The sequence below is a fragment of the Haliotis rufescens genome, unplaced genomic scaffold (assembly GCF_023055435.1).
Source record: "Haliotis rufescens isolate VD_foot unplaced genomic scaffold, xgHalRufe1.0.p SCAF_23, whole genome shotgun sequence".
NCBI classification, from domain to species: domain Eukaryota; kingdom Metazoa; phylum Mollusca; class Gastropoda; order Lepetellida; family Haliotidae; genus Haliotis; species Haliotis rufescens.
The window spans coordinates 13,002,913-13,028,874 of NW_025963924.1; the positions used below are offsets into that span (position 1 = coordinate 13,002,913).

General features: G+C 41.7%; 2 protein-coding genes across 3 annotated transcripts; one reads left to right on the plus strand and one right to left on the minus strand.

Moving 5' to 3' along the window:
• The first annotated feature begins 2,553 nt into the window (after positions 1 to 2,553).
• Positions 2,554 to 8,371, plus strand: LOC124133143. Its single transcript, XM_046497401.2, has 4 exons — positions 2,554 to 3,377; positions 4,131 to 4,199; positions 7,529 to 7,618; positions 8,042 to 8,371. Exons 1-4 carry the CDS (start codon positions 2,934 to 2,936, stop codon positions 8,183 to 8,185), a joined length of 747 nt encoding a protein of 248 aa, XP_046353357.2. The 5' UTR covers positions 2,554 to 2,933; the 3' UTR covers positions 8,186 to 8,371.
• A 5,071-nt stretch (positions 8,372 to 13,442) lies between these two features.
• LOC124133107 (L-threonine dehydratase catabolic TdcB-like) lies at positions 13,443 to 23,148 on the minus strand. Of its 2 annotated transcripts, none has more exons than XM_046497359.2 (7): positions 23,070 to 23,148; positions 21,321 to 21,502; positions 19,360 to 19,553; positions 17,815 to 17,945; positions 16,635 to 16,783; positions 14,577 to 14,666; positions 13,443 to 13,698 (listed from the first exon to the last, which is right to left on the minus strand). In XM_046497359.2, the coding sequence occupies exons 2-7, from the start codon at positions 21,499 to 21,501 to the stop codon at positions 13,451 to 13,453; spliced, it is 993 nt and encodes a 330-aa protein (XP_046353315.2). In that variant the 5' UTR covers position 21,502; positions 23,070 to 23,148; the 3' UTR covers positions 13,443 to 13,450. The 2 variants fall into 2 exon arrangements, with proteins under 2 accessions (XP_046353315.2, XP_046353314.2); XM_046497358.2 differs by having other exon boundaries at positions 22,848 to 23,140.
• Between the last annotated feature and the right edge of the window lie 2,814 nt (positions 23,149 to 25,962).

A 25,962-nucleotide genomic window follows, 5' to 3' on the forward strand; every position in this document is an offset into this window, starting at 1 on the left:
CACAAAGTTTTGAAAATGCCTTGTGGAAGACATGTTGACGAGATTTCAAGATTTGAGGCATCATGCACACACATACGTACAATATGTTCCCGTGTTCTTCAGGTGAACAATTGCCTTGCCTTTGCATGTGTTGGTGATGGAAGCCACCGTTGAGGCAGGATACGCTCACATTTTCGCGAAAACCTGGTATCAGTATTTGCTGCTGATTTATAAACAGATAATTATGACATAGTCGGAATCGTACAGTTATTGTGGCAATGGACCGGATTTGTCGATCTTATTTATAGTAATTCTAAGATGTTTGGTAATATTGTGGACACTTTATGGCCATTGTGGTCCCAAATTAGTTCCATGAACACAATTCACAGGAACCAAATTTGATTCGTTCACAGAACGTGATCTAAAGAAACTCATCACAGCATCAAAGCCAACGTCGTGCTTTTTAGATCTGAAACCTTTAAAATTCCTCTATGGAAAATTGGATGAGGTTCTTCCTGTGATCACGACAATTGTCAACTTAAGATTGCCAACAAGAACAGTACAGGCTTGTTTTAAAAAAGGCAGTAGTCAAGCCACAGAAAAAGAAGTCTTTTCTTGATGCTCAAATATTTTTCATGAGCAACTACAGTTTGTCCTTCATGTCAAATATTCTGTAAAATGTCATCAAGGCATAACTATTTGAATATCTACAAAATCCTATTTGATGAACAAGTATCAGTCAGCATATAGAGTAACACACAGTACTGAGACGGCTCTGAACTGTGTTCTGAATAACATAAAGACGTCAGTCGACCATAGCTCATGCAAGGTTGTTATGTGACTCGGAAAATGCCTATGATTTACGCAACAATGTCCTGGCGTGGTGTTCATCATAACTGGCCGACAGGACACCATCAGTTCAGATAAACAAAGCTATGTCCAACAGTGAAAGTCTCACGTCAGGTGTCCCTCAGGGGTCTGTATCGGAGAGGGGGCACGGGTGGCCCATTCGTCTAAGGCGCCGTGATTCCCTTGGGCATGCAAGAAACCAATGATTGTGTTTCTAGGTTTGTCAGCACCATACCCGAACTCGTGGGTTTCATCGAAGTGGTAAACGTCGGAGAGCTTTCCTCCCACATTAAGCTGACACGCCATGATATAGCTGGAATACTGCTAAAAGCGGTGTTAAACCCAACTCACTCACTCACTCACTCACTCACTGTATCAGAGACAACGTGAGGTTTGTGTTATGTGCTGTCTTTCACTGATGCAGCCAACGTTGACCGTTGTGATTTCATGTCAGAAGGAAAGATGAAGAACAATATTCGCCACTCACCCACTCACTAATTCACCCTATCATGTATCGTAATGGCATTCAAGACCCTGTAATTCAAAAGATTCATGATACACCGGGAACAGAAATGAAGGAACCTCATTACCGAGAACTGTGTACATAACATTAAAATCAAAGTTTGGTAGAGAGAATAAGTACCTGGCACAGTCATTGTGCTCATGATCGACTTGCAAATAACTTTCAAACACTTACACTTTGTCTTTGTTAGCATACTCACGGAACATTTTCACTGGGGATGACACTCTGTAGTTTTCAAATGTGGACAATTATTGCCAGAAATTACAAGCCTAATTTCAGCTTCCATTAAGAATCCATTAGTACAACTGCAGATAAATTGGACAGCAAATAGTTATGTGCCATAGCTTGATTGATAAATTGATTCAAAACATCTCATTTGTTGACTCTCCATTACAAGCTACCCAATCTTATTTATAGTAATTCTAAGATGTTTTGTAATATTGTGGACACTTTATGGCCATTGTGGTCCCAAACTAGTTCCATGAACACAATTCACAGGAACCAAATTTGATTCGTTCACAGAATGTGATCTAAAGAAACTCATCACAGCATCAAAGCCAACGTCGTGCTTTTTAGATCTGAAACCTTTAAAATTCCTCTATGGAAAATTGGATGAGGTTCTTCCTGTGATCACGACAATTGTCAACTTAAGATTGCCAACAAGAACAGTACAGGCTTGTTTTAAAAAAGGCAGTAGTCAAGCCACAGAAAAAGAAGTCTTTTCTTGATGCTCAAATATTTTGGTGGAGATAAATTGGACAGCAAATAGTTATGTGCCATAGCTTGATTGATAAATTGATTCAAAACATCTCATTTGTTGACTCTCCATTACAAGGTAACCAAGTAACGTGCATTCAATGACAGACATACAATTAAATGTTGTGATTTTTATTCACACTGTATGACATATTGGATTGCCTCTTCAATTCCATTTTGGATCTGTTATTGTATTAAATTTACGTGCAGAGTTGCATATTAGCTGATGCATCGTCAAACAATCTATTACTCTAGATACATGAGACATTGAGTTGAGAACAGAACCAGATGAAAGTCCAGCCGGCAAAGAGAATACAACCTATATTCATTATCCAATCTGTTGAAGATGTTAAAGGTTTCCCCAAATACCGTTGTTACATTCAGTGATGCAGATGATGTACAGGACACATTTACAATTATCCAGAAACTGATATCATTGTCCGGGTCATCATGGGACTATCAGCAGCCGAAGTCTGTAAACAGGTGTTCCTCCTCGTTGGCAGCTTCACGGATATATCCAAGTTTGGTTTGCATATTTTACATTCTATATTTTATCCTGACGACACAATACTATTCGGAAGCTGAATCTGTCCTCGACGCAAGTCCTATCATAGCATGTCAAATTGTAACTCTGTTATCTCTAACCCTTGTGGGTCTCAGTACCAACATCCACAGCAAGGTACGCATATTCTGCGAACGTCTCCAGGAACCACGGTTGAAGTTTAACAGCCGTGTTTCAAACACTACATTGAAGCAGAGGGTGACGAGAGCATGTGTATGTATTGTGATCCTCTCAGCTGTGATATCTGTGGCCAGTGGAATAAATATGGGCATTCTAAATGATACATGCAATGATTTCTATTGGCCTTCAATTGTCTTGACTGTGATAGTTGGTGCTTCTATGACTTTGCCTAACCATGCGTTATTGCTTCTGTTCTTGACCATCTCCCTTCTTCTTACTTACGAGTATGATGGTTGCACGTTGAGACTCTCAGGGGCATCTGAAGGATGCGTCAAAGAAGAGGATATTGAGGACATTCGAGGCTACCATGCATCGTTAACAGACATTGTGGAACACGTGTCTTCTCTGATGACCAGACACGTGGCTGCTGGCTACGTCAGCTCCTTCCTGACCATCTGTTTCTGCCTGTACAGCGTTATTAACGACGACAAGTCCTATATCAATGTGGCTGTCGCCGCATTTTCTGTGTACGTTTCCATTTTGCATCTCATCGCTCTCACCTGTACTGGTATCAGACTGCACGAAGCGGTAAGTGTTAACATGTTGCTGATGATGATGATGATGTACAGAGAAACCCCGTTTGACAGAAAACCATACATTTTGATTAATATATGTATGCAATGTATGATTACATAGAGGTTGAATGATTCGTTTGTCAGAATATTGCGTTTCAGCAGGGTTTCAATAGTTGTGTTATCTATGCCTTTCCCTAATATCTAGACGATCCCTATAACGTTTTTATCATGATTCCACAATGTTACAATGCAAATGTATTTGATAATACTTACTTTTGTGGGATTACAACTTTGAGTAATGTTTGGTCTTGTGGCAATGTTCCAGTGATGTATCACTGCAGATTATTTAGACGTGATGAGTAAAAGATTTAACTATTATGCTACATATTACGGGGGCACGGGTGGCCCAGTCGTCTAAGGCGCCGCGATTCGCTGAGCAGAGTTGCGTCCCTTGGGCACGCCAGAAACCTATGAATCCCGGTTCGTCCCGATTATGTTTCTAGGTTTTTTCAGCACCATACCCGTGCTCGTGGGTTTCACCGAAGTGGTAAACGTCTGAGACCTGCATCACTTCGGGCTTTCCTCCCACATTAAGCTGACACGCCGCGATATAACTGGAATACTGTTAAAAGCGGCGTTAAACCCAACTCACTCACTCACTCACTGAACATATTACGTAATCCGATTTTGTGTCAGTTTTAATGTGCTAATATGAACTGGTTTCTGTTATTAATTTTAAAGGAAATAACTAGAATGTTATCCTCAGGCACACCGACCTCTGAATATTCTGCATGACTTGGATGGAAGAAATATGCCAGAAAGAGTAGTTGGACTGGTAAGAAACCACTCAAGCAAGACCCGTGAAGATCCGGGGTAGAATAGGTCTTCCGCAACCCATGCTTGCTGTAAAAGGCGACTAACGGGATCGGGTGGTCAGGCTCGCTGACGTGATTGATGCATGTCATCGATCCCAATTGCGTGGATCGATGCTCATGATATCAATCACTGGATTGTCTGGTCCAGACTCGATTATTTACAGACCGCCGTTATATAGCTGGAATATTGCCGAGTGCGGCGTTAAACAACAAACCAACCAAGCAACCACTCAAACAATACATTTAGATACAACAATTCATCTTTAACACTAATATGATAAGAATAATGGTAACTGCATTTATTAAAAACTATGTGATCTATGCGCGTTCATTTGGTATGTAATGAAGCGTGAAATATGATCTGTGGTATTTGATAATCTACTTTTCTAACACTATAAATATTAATACAAAGTTTAGAAAAAGAGAGGTTTTGACGACAAACATGCTATGCATGAACGTTCATGTTTGTAAAACGTTACACCAAAATACATCCTATAGTTTGCACGTGTCTCAAGCAGGGTGTCATTCTTGATTCTGATACTTTCAAAGATGGTCGATTATTCCATTTGGACGAGCATTTCTGTCAAAACTATTGATCCTCGTAAGAGGCGACCAACGGGATCGGGTGGTCAGACTCACTGACTTGGTTGATGCATGTCATCGTATCCTAATGGCAATCACTCTATTGTCTGGTCCAGACTCGATTATTTACAGACCGTCGTCATATAGATGGAATATTGATGTGTGCGACGTTACGCAACAAATAAACGAACAAAACTATTGATCCTGCTCATCATACAGTTGTGATTTACTTGATTCGATTCATTGTCTATGTGTGGACTAGCGATGCGGCTCCTGCAGGTCACACACAACCAAATGTTTTCCCATAGACTTCTATAGTAACGTTATAGCTTTTTAAAAAATAACTAGGCATTCAACAGCCATTACATTTACATATGTGCACAGTCTGTCAATAAAAACACAAATTAGCACAGGTTAGCCAGCTCCTTTTCCGAGTACAGGAAGCTGAACACACTACCCCCAGTTCCGCACCAAATGTCACCTACTTGAAAATATCTCTGCTCACATAAAGCACAAGTCATCTTGTTCAAAAAGTCAGCACCAAATATTGAAAAATATGGGCAATTTTAATTACTGGATGGATGTGCATTTAAAAGACATAAAAATCTTACACAATATCATCCAATCACAGCCTGCATATGTCTCTTGATCTGCACTGAAGGCTACGAAAACCGCACTGTCACAACCAGTTCTGATTTAGTGTAGTAGAACCTGCAGCGCGCGAAGCGTCTACGGGCTATTTGCATGCTGGAAACTGGCAGAAGCCAGCGTGCATTGGCCAATACGTTCAATGTTTCACAGCCTGTGATCCGCATCCTATGGAACAGGTACTAACAAACCCAAACGTCGACGATCGACAAATACTGATATCGATATTTTATTTGGACTGTAAATAGTAAGTAATGATTAGGCCGAAGTGTAAAATCTTAACTCTATCACTGATGCTGGTACATACTACTTAGGCGATTCCCTTGCTTACAGCTGGAGTAGAAAGGAATCACATTCTTTTTTAGGTCAGTGTGGCGTTCATGAAAACTCGTAATAAATTCATGCTTAATGTATGTCTAATGTCTTATATGTCTAAATGCATTCATGTGACCACATTGAGTTGACGTGAAATGCGGTTTAACGTCGCGCCCAATATTATTGCATTTATACACCGACGTGCATGCACGTAGTAATCAAAATCTATGTTGTAATAAAACGGGTCTTTCTTCGCGAAGTGCATCAGATCACGTGAGCACCTTGATTTAAAACATGAACAAAATATATATGGAAATATATGTTGACATCGAGTTGACGGTACACATGCGTTGCAAATTCTGCAATCGACCGAAATCTTCACGTGAGTTTACGAACCGGATATCGATTTGGTTTCGCGATTTTAATTGGACTATGCATAGACTCGTTTGTCAAGCCAATATATACATGTGTAACCCTGTAATTCCAGCCTAGTTCGGCAAGGGTGGGAAGTGGACTTTTATAGTGAGTTAACTCCCTTGCCTCGGAACGATGGGCAGGATAACAACAAGTACCATCTTTTAACGTATTTTGGTATGACGCAGCCGGGGACCGAACCCATGAACCTTCACTCTACTGGGATACGCTCTATCCACAAGACCATCGGGGCGGTCTGGCGGACTGACCACGGGCTCATATTGATATGGACAAATATTGGCAAGGTCATTGAAAGAACATTGACTGTTTCAATTGTACTGTGATGCCATGACGAATGCTAGTAATCTACCGAACACTACACAGAATCAGTGATCGTCTTCAAGTAAATTCTTCACTATGACGTCTGATCACGTGATAACAACTCTGCTAATTAACTCTTGGTAATTTGGGTATACGTGTAGGTTTTAAACTTTCTTTTACAACTAACACTGAGTTTGAAAGAATTCATCAGGATACTTTTTAATAATCTTTGTAAATGATTTATTCTCGTATTTACACTGTACATATTTAAGCCAATTCAAATGTTCTTATGGTTGGAACACATATGCATAAGATAGTCATCCATCAGTCCATTGGACGCGAAGATTGTATCATTACATGACTCACTTTTGGAACTGGTCTATTTTTGTTTGGTAGAGATTGCATGATGCAAAAGCATCAGCTTAAGGTATGTACATGCATGTAATTTATGGGCTTTGTGTTAAATATAAACAACTGAATTCATTCTTCAGAAACACAGTTATATATTTAAAAAGAGTGATCTCAACATATGATCTCGGAAAGAGGTAAAAGGAGGCAATGTGAATATGTTGTATTATTTTGCATTTTCCAGGTATCACTGAAACTGTAGTATAAAAATAATTCATCAATATTGTTAGCGGTTGTTAGTGCAGACGGTAAATCTATCCCTGAAACATTCCCAGATGCTTAATATTAATTTTCCGCACTCACGCGTGTAGTGGTTATAGGAATGTTGGTAGGTTGGTTGGTTTGTTGTTTAACGCCGCACTCAGCAATATTCCAGCTATATGACGGCGGGTTATAGGAATGAATTAACCTCGTGGAACAATAGAGAAAAGCGTCCTGTATTGATTGTGGGTCTTGTGAACTGTAGTATCCATATTATCAGACTTGACTTTACGTTATCAAAATATATGATTGATGTTGTTATTAAACACTCTTTTTTGTCATAACATGTATATGTTGTGTGTTGTCATTATCATATTTTTCCTATGAACTTTACACCCAGGTCACACTGTTCGCCAACAAGTTGTCTCAACGTCAGATTGGAATCAGTGTTTTAGGCCTGATGACCATCACGAAGGACACTGTTCTGGCGGTAAGTTGAATAAATATTGGTGAAAAGATATTTGTCCACAATGACATTTCATTTCACAAATCGTAAGATAAGACATAATTCTATCCTCCACTGAAACCTTACAGAACATACATTACAGCCCAATGAGTAATCGCCATACCATTACATGAAAATCCGGGTTAAAATTGGTCTTCAGAAAACCTTGCTTGTCGTAAGCGGCGACTAACGCGATCGGGTGGTCAGGCTTCCCGACTTGGTTGATGCATGCCAACGTAGCCTTTTGTAAAAATCGATGCTCATGATGTCAATCAGTGGATTGTCTTTTCCAAGTTAAATTATTTACAATAATTTCAAATCGTCAAATAGATTGAATTTGTGGCGAGTGCGAAATTAAACAAACAAACAAACAATACATAAACAAACTTTGCCTCTTTGTTTACACAGATTATCGGTACCCTCCTCACCTACGTTTTCATCGTGATCCAGTTTAAACCCGATTCCACTGATGGATGTCGACAGGATGCAAACACAACGGCAATATTACTGCATCAACTTGTATTTGACTTCAACTTAACGTTTTCGAACTAATGGCTGTTTACTTTGGCGTGTTTTGACGTCGTCACTTTGGAAATATGTAATGTCGACGCCATAGAATACTCCATTGTACTGACATGTATCAACCAAGTCACCGAGCCTGACCACCCGATCCCGTTAGTCGCCTTTTACGACAAGCATAGTCACCTTTTACGGCAAGCATGAGTTGTTGAAGACCTATTCTACCCCGGAATCTTAAAGGGTCAAGCTTAGTTATTTTTTGTTTTCTCTCTCTACCAACTTTTTCAACTCAGGCAATTATGTCCCCCTTTCCTGTTCATATCTTCATTTTCTACACCAAACTAAAATAACTTTACCAGGTCTCACCTCCACACAAACCTCATTTCCATAGATTTCGGTATCGACCTGGACATTTTAACACCGTCCCAACCCATTCGCAGCTACACTACACCACCACCTTCAACAACTTACCAAAAACTACTAAAAGTAATAAACGATCACACATCTCGCCAGCAGAACTACAACAAACTACCAAAAAGCACGCTCCTAAGACATACCACTTCAAACTGCCAGACAAAATACAATCCTTCTAGCCTCTGCTACAATCAAAACTACACCACTCAATGGAGCTTGTTCTATTAACAAATTTGTTCTTTGTCTCAAAAGATCCCACCTAGAATATAAATGCATCAACACTGGCGACCGAGGCTTCACAATTACATTTCCCCTCTCATAGATGGCCTAAACAAACCAGACCCATCACCCATCTACATGTACTTACACATTCTATACCAAGGCCCTACCAGTCAGATCAGATCAGCGGACATCTCACCAAAACAGCCAACACAGACGCTGTCACATCAGACAGGACACAAAAAGATCGTACAAGCCAACGATAAAGGTCCCACCCAATCCACCCCAAAACCCAGTGGACGTGTGTATGAAATATCATACAACTGTGAAGACAAATACATTGGAGAGACTTCACGCCCCACAGCTACCAGAATAGAACTCTGTTTATAAATCTTCCATGAAATACGTCCTCTCGGAAAACCTCATAAAAGATTAGTAATAAAGAATCAAAGTCAAGTTTATTATATGTTTTTGCAAGTTAACATAATTGTTGTGTTCATTGTTCTAAGGGACAACATCGTTACTGGCTTGAGTGCAAAGAATCCGAGTGTTTACATTATATGACAGTGCATTTTATTGTTTAATGATTGTAACTGTGTTAAATGTTTCAGTTGACATTCGGTAGACGCTCATTGCATTGTTTTGGGGCAGTGATTAGCTATAGTCGTCAGGAATGTGGTATGGTTTAATCTAAGAAGTTGCCAGGAAGTTATGTTATTAAGATACTGGTGTGGTGTGTAACCTTCCGACATTCAGTAGATTGGTATAAAATATTTTGTGGTGTTCTGGAAGCGAGTTGTGTGTTTGCGTATCTCCCACACCTTTTGTCTCTCACGCCTATCACCTCACGCTTGTTCATCGCTTTGGTACCAGTTTTCACGTGAGGATCGTTCATCATCCCTGATTTCCTGCCTAGCCCATCTCGGAAGGCTGACCACTGTCGCCGCTGGGTGAATATACATTATAATCACTGACTTTGCTGTCACCACTGTATTTTTGTATTTGACACTGACCCCTGCCATCATGTTATTCATTGCCACTGACTACTGTACTACCACTCTATTAACTGTTATTGTAATTGTTGTGTAATTACAATGTAATTTGTATTGATTGGTAAACTTAGTGAATTTTGTAATACATTTGTTGATTGTATACCATTTGTTGTTTGTTTGTTGGCTTCACACAAAATTCTTGTACGTAATATCATAGGGGTCTGTAGACAGCAATATCATAGCGGTCTGTAGACAGCAATATCATAGGGGTATGTTGACAGCAATATCATAGCGGTCTGTAGACAGCAATATCATAGGGGTCTGTAGACAGCAATATCATAGGGGTCTGTAGACAGCAATATCATAGCGGTCTGTAGACAGCAATATCATAGGGGTATGTAGACAGCAATATCATAGCGGTCTGTAGACAGCAATATCATAGCGGTCTGTAGACAGCAATATCATAGGGGTCTGTAGACAGCAATATCATAGGGGTCTGTAGACAGCAATATCATAGCGGTCTGTAGACAGTAATATCATAGCGACCTGTAGACAGCAATATCATAGCGACCTGTAGACAGCAATATCATAGCGGCCTGTAGACAGATATATCATAGGGGTCTGTAGACAGCAATATCATAGGGGTCTGTAGACAGCAATATCATAGCGGTCTGTAGACAGCAATATCATAGGGGTCTGTAGACAGCAATATCATAGCGGTCTGTAGACAGCAATATCATAGGGGTATGTAGACAGCAATATCATAGGGGTCTGTAGACAGCAATATCATAGCGACCTGTAGACAGCAATATCATAGGGGTATGTAGACAGCAATATCATAGCGGTCTGTAGACAGCAATATCATAGGGGTCTGTAGACAGCAATATCATAGGGGTATGTAGACAGCAATATCATAGCGGTCTGTAGACAGCAATATCATAGGGGTCTGTAGACAGTAATATCATAGCGGTCTGTAGACTGCAATATCATAGCGGTCTGTAGACTGCAATATCATAGGGGTCTGTAGACAGCAATATCATAGGGGTATGTAGACAGCAATATCATAGGGGTCTGTAGACAGCAATATCATAGGGGTCTGTTGACAGCAATATCATAGGGGTATGTAGACAGCAATATCATAGCGGTCTGTAGACAGCAATATCATAGGGGTCTGTAGACAGTAATATCATAGCGGTCTGTAGACTGCAATATCATAGCGGTCTGTAGACAGCAATATCATAGGGGTCTGTAGACAGCAATATCATAGCGGTCTGTAGACAGCAATATCATAGGGGTCTGTAGACTGCAATATCATAGCGGTCTGTAGACAGCAATATCATAGGGGTCTGTAGACAGCAATATCATAGCGGTCTGTAGACAGCAATATCATAGGGGTCTGTAGACAGCAATATCATAGCGGCCTGTAGACAGATATATCATAGCGGACTGTAGACAGCAATATCATAGCGGTCTGTAGACAGCAATATCATAGCGGTCTGTAGACAGCAAAATCACTGGGGTCTGTAGACTGCAATATCATAGAGGTCTGTAGACAGCAATATCATAGGGGTCTGTAGACATTAATATCATAGGGGTCTGTAGACAGCAATATCATAGGGGTCTGTAGACAGCAATATCATAGCGGTCTGTAGACAGCAATATCATAGCGGTCTGTAGACAGCAATATCATAGCGACCTGTAGACAGCAATATCATAGGGGCATGTAGACAGATATATCATAGATGTCTGTAGACAGCACTATCATAGGGGTCTGTAGACAGCAATATCATAGGGGTCTGTAGACAGTAATATCATAGCGGTCTGTAGACAGCAATATCATAGCGACCTGTAGACAGCAATGTCATAGGGGCATGTAGACAGATATATCATAGATGTCTGTAGACAGCACTATCATAGGGGTCTGTAGACAGCAATATCATAACGGTCTGTAGACAGCAATATCATAGCGGTCTGTAGACACCAATATCATAGCGACCTGTAGACAGCAATATCATAGGGGCATGAAGACAGATATATCATAGATGTCTGTAGACAGATATATCATAGCGGACTGTAGACAGCAATATCATAGCGGTCTGTAGACAGCAATATCATAGCGGTCTGTAGACAGCAAAATCACTGGGGTCTGTAGACTGCAATATCATAGAGGTCTGTAGACAGCAATATCATAGGGGTCTGTAGACATTAATATCATAGGGGTCTGTAGACAGCAATATCATAGGGGTCTGTAGACAGCAATATCATAGCGGTCTGTAGACAGCAATATCATAGCGGTCTGTAGACAGCAATATCATAGCGACCTGTAGACAGCAATATCATAGGGGCATGTAGACAGATATATCATAGATGTCTGTAGACAGCACTATCATAGGGGTCTGTAGACAGCAATATCATAGGGGTCTGTAGACAGTAATATCATAGCGGTCTGTAGACAGCAATATCATAGCGACCTGTAGACAGCAATATCATAGGGGCATGTAGACAGATATATCATAGATGTCTGTAGACAGCACTATCATAGGGGTCTGTAGACAGCAATATCATAACGGTCTGTAGACAGCAATATCATAGCGGTCTGTAGACACCAATATCATAGCGGTCTGTAGACAGCAATATCATAGGGGCATGAAGACAGATATATCATAGATGTCTGTAGACAGTAATATCATAGGGGTCTGTAGACAGCAATATCATAGGGGTATGTAGACAGCAATATAATAGCGGCCTGTAGACAGATATATCATAGGGGTCTGTAGACAGCAATATCATAGGGGTCTGTAGACAGCAATATCATAGGGTCTTTAGACAGCAATATCATAGGGGTCTGTAGACAGCAATATCATAGGGGTCTGTAGACAGCAATATCATAGGGGTCTGTAGACAGCAATATCATAGCGGACTGTAGACAGCAATTTCATAGCCGTCTGTAGACAGCAATATCATAGCGGTCTGTAGACAGCAATATCATAGCGGCCTGTAGACAGATATATCATAGGGGTCTTTAGACAGCAATATCATAGGGGTATGTAGACAGCAATATCATAGCGGTCTGTAGACAGCAATATCATAGGGGTCTGTAGACAGCAATATCATAGCGGCCTGTAGACAGATATATCATAGCGGACTGTAGACAGCAATATCATAGCGGTCTGTAGACAGCAATATCATAGCGACCTGTAGACAGCAATATCATAGCGACCTGTAGACAGCAATATCATAGCTACATGTATATCAAGGCGAGCTGTAGTCCGCAATAATTCAGCGATGTGATCTTACCTTTCTGTCAGCAATAGTACAGATGTAGACTATAGTATTAGAATAGGTCTTCAGCAACCCATATTTGCCTAAAAGGCGACTATCCTTGTTGCAAGAGGCGACTAACGGGGTCGGGTGGTCAGGTTGTTGCCTGTCAACGTATCCCAATTTCGTTGATCGAAGCTCATGATTTTAATTACTGGATTGTCTTGTCAAGACTTCATTATGTACAGACCCCGTCATACAGCTGGAATATTGCTGTGTAAAACATGTGAAGTAACCGACTTTCAGCAAGTCATCACCTTGTTAAGCGCGCTATGCAAGTATCAGTGGAGACCAACATGACACACAGTGTAATAAAAATATATATATATAAAAATAAACAATAGTTATGACATCATGATTTATTTATCAGGGAGTTAGCTTCCCCCGGTGTAACATTCCCGCCTGTGATTACGACGACGACTTTCTTCCCGTCAACGTCAGGGACGTGGCCGTTGAGGAGTGCCGCCATTGCTGCAGCACCCGACGGTTCTACCACGAGTCCACGGCTGTACAGAAGCTCCATACTCTGAACTATCTCAGCATCTGACACAAGTAACACACGCTCTACAAACTCTGCGCAGTGCCGATACGTCAACCTGCCTGAAATGGTAAGAGTAAAAGTTGTTAGATTGTTGTTTGTTTGTTTGTTTGTTTGTTTGTTTGTTTGTTTCACAACGCACACAGAAATATTCCAGCTATATGACGGCGGTCTGTTAATAATGGAATAATAACAAAATGTCAATCTTGGGAATTCCCTGAATAATCGATGACGTCATTGGGAAACACCCAGCTTAATTTACTTCCGTCGCAAAAGAGCTCCCTGTCTCAGCTAAGATCTGTGTCGTAAGTAGGATAACGTTGCGAAACTCAGGTTACAGACAGTTTCAAGAATAGCTCCGATGACAGTCGTAATTTTGGTCGTAAGTCGATAGGATTTTTCTTAGCTAAGACAGTTTCGTGAATAGGCCGCCTATTCAAGCCTTGGTTGTTTACAGGCCACGGTTGTATGGCACCATCCTCCTGCAGTGCGGTGTCAGGCAACAGCAAAGACTTACTTTTTATGCACATTGTGTGTGGGCATGAAAGGGACAAGCTTACCCTTTTCGCGAACACCTGGTGTCATCACTCCTTTTCAGTGATCCCTTCATACTATTTTCCCCTCTATTTTGCCTTTAACGCCCAAGTTCTTTGTAGATAATCGATGCTGATTAATCTGTTTTTGACACTATATAGTTTACTATTGCGTATTTCAAAATTAGTGGGTTAGGATGATATATTAGGCCTATTTTATGCAAATACACAGGTAATCGTGATCACTTGGTTTATGTCACACTGCAGTGATTTTCCAGTATTCGGTGGAGGTTAAAGTTCGTATCGAATTCCAGCTAAAAGCAACTAGACGAAATACTAAAACGAAAAATGGAAGCAAAAGAAGTAGTTTGAAATCACCATTAAATTACAAAATCATGAACACGTACCTGTATACGGTGGCGCGAGGCCCGTGGCTACTGTATTCACAGAACGGCTCACAGCTTTGCCTACCTTGAAACTTTCAAACATACTCGGAGCTGCAATATGAAATGAACATTATTACACACCAGTCGCTACGTGAGCAAATCAAAGTTGAGATAAGATCCAAGCAAAGTAAACTGAAATTGATTTTAGCGTTGTACAACTCTTGTACAAAGGTTGTCTGATCAAGGAGACAGTATTCAAGGCCTCAATTAAGTGAGTGAGTGAGTGAGTTGGGTTTAACGCCGCTTTTAACAGTATTCCAGTTATATCACGGCGTGTCAGCTTAATGTGGGAGGAAAGCCCGAAGTGATGCAGGTCTTAGACGTTTACCACTTCGGGGAAACCCACGAGCACGGGTATGGTGCTGACAAACCTAGAAACATAATTGGTGCGAACCGGGATTCGAACCCACAATCATAGGTTTCTGGCGTGCCCAAGGGACGCAACTCTGCACAGCGAATCGCGGCGCCTTAGACGACTGGGCCACCCGTGCCCCCGCCTCAGTTAAGCTTTCAAAAGTATTATTGGAATAAATGTGAAGAACATTTCCAAATTTGACTCGCCAGTGTCAAAAATTATGTCTGACGCAATTACCTATTTTCACTTGTACCATGTGATACTGTGTTTGTTCATGGGAACAATTGAGTTGCCTTTGCATGTGTTTGTTACGGGTGCCACAGGCAAGTCGGGATACGCTCACCTTTTCATGTAACCCGGTATTATCACTATTCACTGTCACCAAACACAATTTCCTGATATAATTTAGTCGGAATTGTACAATGAGTGAGTGAGTGAATTGGGCTTAATGCTGCTTTTAACACGAGTGTCAGCTTAATGTTGGCGGAAAGCCCGAAGTGATGCAGGTCTCAGACGTTTACCAATTCGATGAAACCCAAGAGCACGGATATGGTGCTGACAAACCTAGAAACATAATCGTGGCGAACCGGGATTCGAACCCACAATCAGAGGGTTCTGGTGTGTCCAAGGGATGCAACTCTGCACAGCGAATCGCGGCGCCTTAGACGACTGAACCACCCGCGCCCCCGAATTGTACAATGGACTCTCGCTTTTAGTCGAGATTTCTTGTTAATATGGAAATGTTTTTTGTCTCTATTTATTGTAATCACATAGGGGTCGAGCGATTTGATTTGTTGGTGGACTGGGACTTCTTTGGTGATATTAATTGTTGAGAAAAAATAAATCAGTTTTACCTCGAAGAATACTAGTAGTTAAATGTACAATAAGTGTTTTGCTTATACATGTAATTTCAAAGAAATGATTTGTATGTCTTCACGCGATAATAACATCACACAACACCTGACGTCAGAGCCTGGTCAAATTTCGTCTCTTACAACAAGCGCTTCACTGTAAACGATGTGCACAGAGCGTAGGTCTAAACAGTAAACATGCTTAGGAGTGCGTTTAAATCCACATTTGGTGTTTAATGTCTACAAAGTTTAGGGTCGAAAGACATGAAATAAGCTATAGTTACACAGCCTAAACACCACAAAAACACAACATCCCCATAATTTAAACATAGTTACGACAAAATGCATATTGTGTATTATCCTACAAATCAAAAACATGATTAGTTAAATGCATGTCATTGGATGTAAGGGAAAGCGAGTAACGAGTTATTCTTAGTGGTATGCACATAAGATGTGTTAATAGAATTATCTCCCTAAGTAAGAGTGAGTGAGTGAGTTGGGTTTAACGTCGCTTTTAACAGTACTCCAGTTATATCACGGCGTGTCAGCTTAATGTGGGAGGAAAGCCCGAAGTGATGCAGGTCTCAGACGTTTACCGCTTCAGTGAAACCCACAAACACGGGTATGGTGCTGACAAACCTAGAAACATAATCGGGGCGAACCGGGATTCGAACCCACAATCATAGGTTTCTGGCGTGCCCAAGGGACGCAACTCTGCACAGCGAATCGCGGCGCCTTAGACGACTGGGCCACGCGTGCCCCCCTCTCTAAGTAAGAACATTGGCAACAATATGTAATATTTCAAACTCTGACCTCCTTCCGGCTCTACGGCATACACTCTGCAGGCTGACGGCCCGAGTGTCTTGATGGCTGCAGACACACCCGACACCAACCCTCCACCCCCGCAGCAAACCAGGACAATGTCAGGGTCAGACACCTCATCCAGTATCTCCATAGCAACACTGTAATGATAACAAACCCTTTGTATTCGTTGCAATATCCCAAGTTGTGTTTATTTCAACATAATATAATGACATTAAATTATCGTTCATAATGAATTATTCAAAATGTAATCGTGAGCAAAATATTTTATCCTCTCTACCTTCAAGAAGTTCCGGGGTCTTCTCTGTAGCGGTACATTTTTGTTACAGTTAGTTGTGAGCACAGCTGAAGGCTCTTGTCCAATGGAACATTGCCATGCCTTGTTTGGTTGTGTGTTGCTTAACGCCGCACTTAGCAATATTCCAACCATAAGACGGCGGGCGTTAAATAATCGAGTCTGGACCAGACAACCCAGTGATTGACATCATGAGCATCGATCAACGCAACTGGGATACGATGACGTGCATCAACCAATTCACTGAGCCTGACCACCCGATCCCGTTTGTCGCCTCTTACGACAAGCATGGGTTGCTGAAGACCTATTCTAAACTGGCTCTTTAGCGGCCATGCGATCACTTGGCCATAGCTTGAAAAAGTTAACGCGGTTACCTCCCCAAATGCGCATGCATGCAGCACGTGCTATTCAGACACAAAATGTTACAGTGATAGAAGGGGTTAGGATTATTGCACGTGCCAATAAGAGCTCTTTCCTGCTATCCCAGGAAGTACTCGGGTCTTCTCGGCATTACCTCGAGCAGTTGCGTTGTGATATTGCACGAATTCACTGTAAACCGTGTAACGCCACATTCCTCCGCAGTTAGTTCGCATAACATAACGCCCATTTAAAACACAGGTTTTTCATGTGCTGAACAGCACATAGCTATATATGTGCTGAATATCAGGTAGTCACTTTGATTTAAAGACAAAAATAAAAGGAAACAGTTTGAATAGTCATACTAGGCTGAGAACCATCGCCAGGTGGTGTTCAGTCATGTGACTGTCACGTGCACAAAACTAGTAACACAATGGGTTCCAGCCAGTGCTGGCTTAGGTCCACTTCGGTTGAGAGGGGCCGTGTGCAAGGGAATATAGATTTATCGTCCTCGCCTACCTGGCGTATCCAGCGATGAGGTGGATGTCGTCAAACGGGTGACAGAAAACATGGCTGCCATCACTGGTGTAATCGTCCACGGCGGCCTGCAGGTCCGCTGTCCGCATCTGCTCCACCGACACTCCCAGACTCTGAGCAGGAAGATCTCGGGTTACATAGTGAGTGAGTGAGTGAGTTGGGTTTAACGCCGCTTTTAACAGTATTCCAGTCATATCACGATGTGTCAGCTTAACGTGGGAGGAAAGCTCTCCGACGTTTACCACTTCGGTGAAACCCACGAGCAGGGGTATGGTGCTGACAAACCTAGAAACATAATCGGGGCGAACCGGGATTCGAACCCACAATCATAGGTTTCTGGCGTGCCCAAGGGACGCAACTCTGCACAGCGAATCGCGGCGCCTTAGACGACTGGGCCACCCGTGCCCCCTCGGGTTACATAGAATCAGTTGGGTGGTTTGTGTGTGCCTATAGGCTACTGAACACAGAGACATCCACTACGTGTGTGTCATACTGCTATAACGAAACAGGTGTCGGCATACATAAATTCGCAAACCTCAGACATACTATTGGTAGGGTCGGTCTCAGAAGCTTCCCTCTCGGTTTGGATCATATTAAACAAACAGTGTATAATTATATTTAAAAAGGGTGGGTGGGAGTTGTTTACGGTACAATAAACACCCCTCATGGTTTACTCTCGCTGCAGTGTTTTATTGTACGAGTCGTTATTTTTTTTTACGAGGGCCGTCGGGTAGCTTCGTGGTTAAAGCGTTCGCTCGTCACGCCGAAGACCCGGGTTCGTTTCCCGACATGGGTACAATGTGTTAAGCCAGTTTCTGGTGTCCCCCGCCGTGATATTGCTGGAATATTGCTAAAAGCGGCGTAAAACCAAACTCACTCGCTCACTCACTCACTCACACTTCCAATACGAGATGTCAACATTATATATAGCCTCTTTAAGGATGTTGATAAAAAGTACAAGCTTTAAAAATATTTATCAAAATTTTAATTATGATGACTCCCTGAATAGAATCCAACCTCGGAAATGTCGGACATGTCCATTTTACGAACAGGGAAGTAGGTTTGGTAATTCCTGCATATTCTCACAATCCTCATCTCGATTATCTGTACCTTTTCTCCAAATACCGACTGTCACATCCCACCCACTTTTGGATGCCAACGTTAAGCCACTACTGCGTTTATCTGCGTAGCCCAGCTACATCAAGGGGGAACAACTTACTAGACACTCCCCTCTCAAAACTAACGTCGTTGAATTTACGTCATCAAGTTTCGAGCGTTTGTTCGAAAGTCCAGAAATAAAGTCATGATAGATCAATGATTGACACCATGACCATTGATCGATGCAAATGGATATACGATAACATGCATCAACCAAGTCAGCGCGCCTGCCACCTGATCCCGTTAGTCGCCCCAATGACAAGCATAGGTTGCTGCAGACCAATTCTAACCCGGATCTTCACTGGGACGTTCCTGTTTTATGTTAACTGCATCAGGTTCATCACAACAGAGCTGCCTTATATAAATTACCTGTATAAGATGAACTCTGCTCTGTGGTGCTGTATCCGGGATCATGCATTTCCCAGGAATGTCTCTCTGGTGTAAATATGTGGCAAACGCCTTCCCATAGTTACCAGCTGACATTGTGATGGGGATCTTGTCAGAGGCCAGCTGTGCTTCGAGATGTCGCATCTGGTTGACCACACCACGGATCTTGAACGAACCTAGGTGGGCATGGCTGATGTTTGTAAATGGCTGGTATTTGATCGTGTGAAAATGCAAAATAATCAAACAGTATGACATTTAGTTTATTCAACACATAATCAATGAATAGATTCTACGATGGCTATGGCGAAATCCAAAGGGACGCTCAAATCATGTTCTTTACATACGACTTTCACAAAGCCAAAAACACGAATAACAACATTAAATAAGGTCTGTACTTAAACTTGCGCTAGCCTACATGCCCGCGTACATGCTAACATCATTACCCCGGTCAATGGATCAGTGGGCAAGCAATTTTCATTCCCAGCTCCCTGGGGATCATACTTTTCAAACCCATAAGGTTAACAGAACATTACCCTCTCATCCTACCGGGTTTCCATTTTGAGTGCTGGGTGAACAGAAGCATATATCGAACAAAGCCACTTGCCCGAGGAGACATCACATGTGCTTCTTTGTATCGCCGGACCGAAGCCCTAGAAACTCTCAGGAGTCAACCTGCCGAACGAGGACACCCATCCACCTACTACCTGCCACCGGCGTTGCTAAAGTTCATCCGATTTCTGACCAGTGCGTTACGTATACTATAGAATTGGAATTCGTCATGTTTAACTGTTCGTAACACCCGACTAAGTCCCATCGGGACTAGACTGCTTATCGACCACATCTTCAACAATTTTAGTTTATAAATGCAGGTAAATACACCAAACGTGCGTCGTTCAGGAAGCATGTGTATAAGGATGTCTGCACCCATTTTAACGCAATGTCCGTAAAAGTGTACCGCTAATGTAATACAGTGAAACCCTGTTAATCCAGACGGTACGGTCCCATGAGGAATCGTCCTGATTAACAAGTCTGGATTAACGAATCATATATGTGTAGTAATGGTTATATCCCATTAGTTAGACGTCCCATTAGTTAGACGTCCCAATTGTTAGACATTTCTATTTAGGCAAACTGAGTGAGTGAGTTATTATTTAACGTCACATGGGCAATATATTTAGGCAAAGAGGGAATATACCTACAGGTGTAATGGATCAGTCCTAATTAGATTAAAGTACTCTGTTTGGATAGGGGACTCACACTTTAGGGAGTATATATGTTACAATTTCGTTTAATTAACCTAAATTACCTTACTCTCAGCACAGGTTCCGCCTGAAGATGAAACCAGAGTGAACTTTGTCAGCAATCTTCATAAAAGAGCGCGAGAAGAAACCACACAGATGCAGGCATCGTACGAGAAGCAAGTCACTCAAGTAGATGAAGCCAACATCCCAGCGATGCCGTGATTTCAGAGCGTGGAAAGTGCGTATTAAAAGCTGCTTTGCTTTGTTTGTCAGATCTTATCTGGACTATTCCATTTTAAAGTCTGAGGTAAGAAGCATAAGGATTAGTGTGCACTCAACCGTTTAAAGAGTTGTTATAAGCTATTGGGACGTCTAACTAATGGGAGGACACCGTAGTAATACCTAATTATATATTAGCTGCATTCATGCAAAAAGCGGGACTGTCTGGCTAACGAGATCCGCGCTAACGGATTGACACTGTATATAAAAAAATATGTGGATTTTAATCTGTTGTCGATCTCCGCGAGCCAGAGTAAGGAGAGAAACTACATGATTTTCAGGATGGGGCGGATTTTCTCTTGAAAAGAATGTTAATAAAAATCTGCCGGTTTGCAAATTTATTTTTACATAAGCCTCGCATTGTATGAAAATAATAAATGAGTTCCTAAACATGGAATAATGCTGGTAGATCCCTTCCCTTACCTGTCGTCTGCATGTTCTCCAGCTTGAGGTACAGCTGCAGCTTGTGTCCGGCCAGCTGCGGGAACATGTCCTGGACCAGCTTCAGGAGCGGGGTCCGGACACACAGTGGGTGCCTGGTGATAACGCTCCTCGCCTCTTGCATGTCCCCCACCGTCACGAGATCCCACCCGGCATCAGCCATACTGCGGAGATGCGGTCAGAGAACAAGTGATGACGGTACGGTACCACATAAAGGAATGTAGGACAAACGTGTTTGGTTATCTCGCCAAGTCATTAGTAACTGTGGCTGCAGCTATAGGTGATGACTAGCCTGTCTCACAGTCCCTAAACCACAGTATTTTCCCTTCCGCCCAGCCCTAACTGTAATGCTATAATCCTAAATGAAGCAAGTCTAGATATGGCCCCTGGTTCAACTGAATCTCTCATCACATTGGGGCTCCTGTTCAGATTAAATGTAGTTGTTTGTTTCTATCAAAATTATTCAGAGACGAAGCGTAAGTCTAGGCGATGACGCGTCTCGCCTGATTAATGTCCCCCAGTCGGCACACAATCTACTCTACTCCCCCCACCCCCCCCCCCCGAACCCCCCCCCCCACCCACCCACCCACCCACACCCCCCACACACCCCACACACACCTTCCGAGATATTGTTGGAATGTTACTAAAAGCGGCGTCAACTCACTCACTCATTGGGTTAATCAAAGACGTATTTGGTTAATCGACTATTTCACGGAAGACCTACATATAGACAATATAGTGACGATTTGTCACGATATCCCATAATTGACTATTTTGTCTGTTTGCTGTTTAACGCCGCACTCAGCAATATTTCAGCTATACGACGGCGGTCTGTAAATAATCGAGTCTGGACCAGACAATCCAGTGATTGACATCATGAGCATCGATCAACGCAATTGGGACCGATGACGTGCATCAACCAAGTCAGCGAACCTGACCACCCGATCCCGTTAGTCGCTTTATAAGCAAGCATAGTCGCCTTTTACGGCAAGCATGGGTTGCTGAAATAATTGAGAAAAGTGGTAAATGTCCATGACATGAGACGCTGTGACTTTTTATTTTAATTTGACACGTCGTAAAATATCTGAAATTCTGTTCAAATTGGCCATAAAGCAACTGAACAAATGATCAGTAGACCTTGTCTGTTTGCACCCAGTTACATAATTCCTCGGACGAATAAGTCCCCAGTATGAACTAAAATTGATCGGGTGGTCAGGCTGATCGACTTGAATAATTCCGTGTCTTCGTATCCGCATGGCGCGGGTCGGTCCCGTATTTTCTGTCACAGGTTAGCTTGTGCCTTCTCCACATACCTGAATTATGGCGAACTGTGGTAGTTACCCACAATTACCCACTTCCTAGTCCTTTATAAAATAACTGTTCATTGTATGTCTTGAAAATACATTTTGTATTGTGTTTCGGCCCAATGTGGTCACATTTATCACTGCAACAAATAGTTGGCGTAATAAATCATAATTTATAAAATCTTAATGCTTCAAATGCACGTACCTCAACGTCGCAAGATCAGATTTTAAGACACTTCTCTCGATCCACGCAGTCCGCAGTAGGTGGTTCGTTCTTATTTTACATGCACCCCAACTATAAATACCAGTTGACAACGGTGAATTGTTTAAAAGCTAAGAATTTTCACAATTTTGAATAGCTTTTCTTGTCAATATCTTTTTGACTTACTACACGTTAGACACTATCACGGAACATAGTCTACATTACCATTGTATCTGTGAAAGTAAATCAATACAGGCTAGCAACTCGACAGCATGCGAGCTCAAGCCTACGTTGTGTTATCAAAACGAAATATCGGGAAGAAACGAAATAGGATTCGTAAGACGGTCAACGCAGTAAACCGTATCTGCATGCATCGTTTCCTGTTTTACAGCCTACGTCGATTTTCGTCGTATTTATTTTGCTGTTATTCAAGTCCATTATTTCGATAATATTAATACTATCCCTAACTTGACTAAATGTATCGATTCTTGGCCAGACAAGCAATTAGCTAACATAGTGAGAACGCAATAGAGTGGTCGGTCACGGTTACAAAATCAAGGTGGACTTATTGATATTTTGTTAAAAAAGGGATACACTATTTAATGCATGACACGTTCAACAGCGTTTAATTTAAGTTAGGTCATATGATGTGAGTTGATGTGAAATAGGGTGAGGTCAAAATGGGGTTTGAGGTCGCTTCCAGAATATTGCAATATTGCACTTATATAGCGACGTGTGTGTGTACACGTGGTGGCGGTCAGTAGGGTAGCTTCAGACCAGTGGTTACAGCGGTAGCACGTTCGATTCCCCAAATGAGTGCGACGTCTTAAGCCCGATCCCGCGGTCCCACGCCGGCACGCTGCATTCCTCCCTCACTCACTCAATCGCTCTCCTGAGCGGTATTCAACAGTTTTGTATGGCCCTACAACTGTTTTGTCAGGAGCTTTTTGGCAAGAGAGGTATAGAAGTGTCGAAATTGAAGAGTGTGTCCCTTGTCAGTAATTTTCCATCTATTCTTTTCCAAGTGAGTGTGTATTGTTTTACGCCGCTTTTAGCAATATTCCCGCAATATCACGGACAGAAATGGGCTCCAAGCATTGTACCTGTGCCGGGAATCGAACCCGGGTCTTTGGTGTGACGAGCGAACACTTTAACCACTAGGCTCCCCGACCGCCCCGCATGATGATGAGATTACGGTCATGTCAATATATTGACTACACATGTAATCCTCTCATATCCCTGCAATATCTCTGACAGCGGCGTAAAACAGCATTCAGTCCCATGCTATAAACCATGACTTAGAACTTGTGAGGGGTTTTGATAGAAGGAATTACTGATGAGCCATGAAGCGATAAAGATTTATTTTATTACAGAAAGATTTGGCATCACTGCGTTGAGTTCTTCGGGCGGGACAATGACGGCGACAACTTTCTTCTCGTCTGCGTCAGGGACGTGGCCGTTGAGGATCGACGCCATTGCTGAAGTCGGTTCTGGCACGAGCTCATGCCTGTTCAGAAGCTCCGTACGCTGAATTATCTCAGCATCAGAGAGACAGACAGTTTATTCTTAGTATTATTATGTTTCTTGGTTCGTCTGCCTTGAGTGTAGTCACCTACTATAAATATTTAGGTCTTATGTTCTCCTCTAGATTGCCATGGTCTATGGCATGTAAGCAATTCGCTGTTCAGGCGTCGAAAGTCATTATGCCTATTTATAATTTGTTCAGGAACAATAGTCGTGTGTCTTTTTTTACAGCATGTACTATTTTTTAGGGCAAAATTATGCCTATACTTTTGTATGGTTCTGAAATATGGGGTGCTAAGTATTACGCTGCAATTGAAAATGTTCCCACTTCATATTTTGCCAATTAAGGGTAATTAAGTACTGGATTAAATTACTTGGAATGATGCCTGATAGATACCCATATCCGTGTTACAAAATGTTAAAGGTACTTGATGATGATGGAAAAAATAATTGGGTTTCAGATGTGAGAAATCTATTATTTGTTAGTGGCTTTTCATATGTATGGATTTCTCCAGATGAGGGAGATCCACAGTTATTTTTATATTCATTTAAGCAATGACTGAAGGATATATTTTGTCAACAGTGGCACCAAAGTATTTCAGAATCACTTTATCTTAGCAATTACAGCAAAGTAAAACAAACTGAAAGATATTTAACTCGTTTAAATCATTTAATGTTTAATCAGAGCTTATTGTAAACTTAGAATTTCACTGCACAATTTTAATGTAAATATGTGTGTAAGTATATGTGTAAATAAGTCCAAAGACGGTGATACTGTGAGCTCTATTTGTACAAACTGTTCATCCGGAGGAGTAGAAGATGAATACCATGTCTTACTTATATGTGAAACGTATTCCCATTTTAGGTATAAATTTCTCCTCATGTTGCAAGGTTTTTTTAAAGACCGTTAATGATAAATCTGCTAAACTCTGAAAATCCTGGTATGATCCATGCTGTTTCTGTATTCTTAAAACATATCTTTATAATGAGGAATGTGTAACTTGATTTAAAATCTAATCATGTAAATCACGAGACAAATATCCAATCTGCATTGTACTATGGGCCGTGATGCCTAAATTACTGAAATTACTGAAAAAAACTGTCTGTCTCAGCATCTTCCTCAAGTAACACTCGTTCTAAAAACTCTCCTAGAAAGGTAACGATAACTTAATTTTATTTGTTACGTTGGTTCTGTTGTCGAAATGCTATGAGATAGTAATAGGAATCGTTAGGTTCAGGGTAAGCTTACAGTCCATGTAACATGTTTACCTAAAACACCTATTGTTCTCTGTACAAGTTGTTGGTCACCCACTCGTCGTCCCACACACAGTGGAGTTAGTGAGTGAGTGAGTATGGTTTTACGCCGCTTTTAGAAATATGCCAGCAATATCACGACGGGGGACACCAGAAATGGGCTTCAAACATTGTACCCATGTCGGGAATCGAACCCGGCGTTAACGCTTTAACAACTAGGCTACCCGACCTCCCCCCAAGTGGAGTTACGAATGTAATATTTCACACCCAACCCAACACCCTTTACACAAACGTGGTGGCACGTGGTCCTATGTCAAGGGTACAGGTCACAAAAAGTGAA

What these genes read in the sequence shown, in the direction of transcription:
- LOC124133143 (XM_046497401.2), top strand. Translation starts at nt 2,934, where the DNA reads ATGGGCATTCTAAATGATACATGCAATGATTTCTATTGGCCTTCAATT. An exon ending in GTATCAGACTGCACGAAGCG is followed by an intron (nt 3,378 to 4,130) that starts GTAAGTGTTAAC and finishes TGTTATCCTCAG; the next exon opens with GCACACCGACCTCTGAATAT. An exon ending in CGAAGGACACTGTTCTGGCG is followed by an intron (nt 7,619 to 8,041) that starts GTAAGTTGAATA and finishes TTGTTTACACAG; the next exon opens with ATTATCGGTACCCTCCTCAC.
- LOC124133107 (XM_046497359.2), bottom strand. Translation starts at nt 21,501, where the DNA reads ATGGCTGATGCCGGGTGGGATCTCGTGACGGTGGGGGACATGCAAGAG. An exon ending in GGAGAACATGCAGACGACAG is followed by an intron (nt 19,554 to 21,320) that starts GTAAGGGAAGGG and finishes ATGCCCACCTAG; the next exon opens with GTTCGTTCAAGATCCGTGGT. An exon ending in CTCATCGCTGGATACGCCAG is followed by an intron (nt 16,784 to 17,814) that starts GTAGGCGAGGAC and finishes TTATCATTACAG; the next exon opens with TGTTGCTATGGAGATACTGG.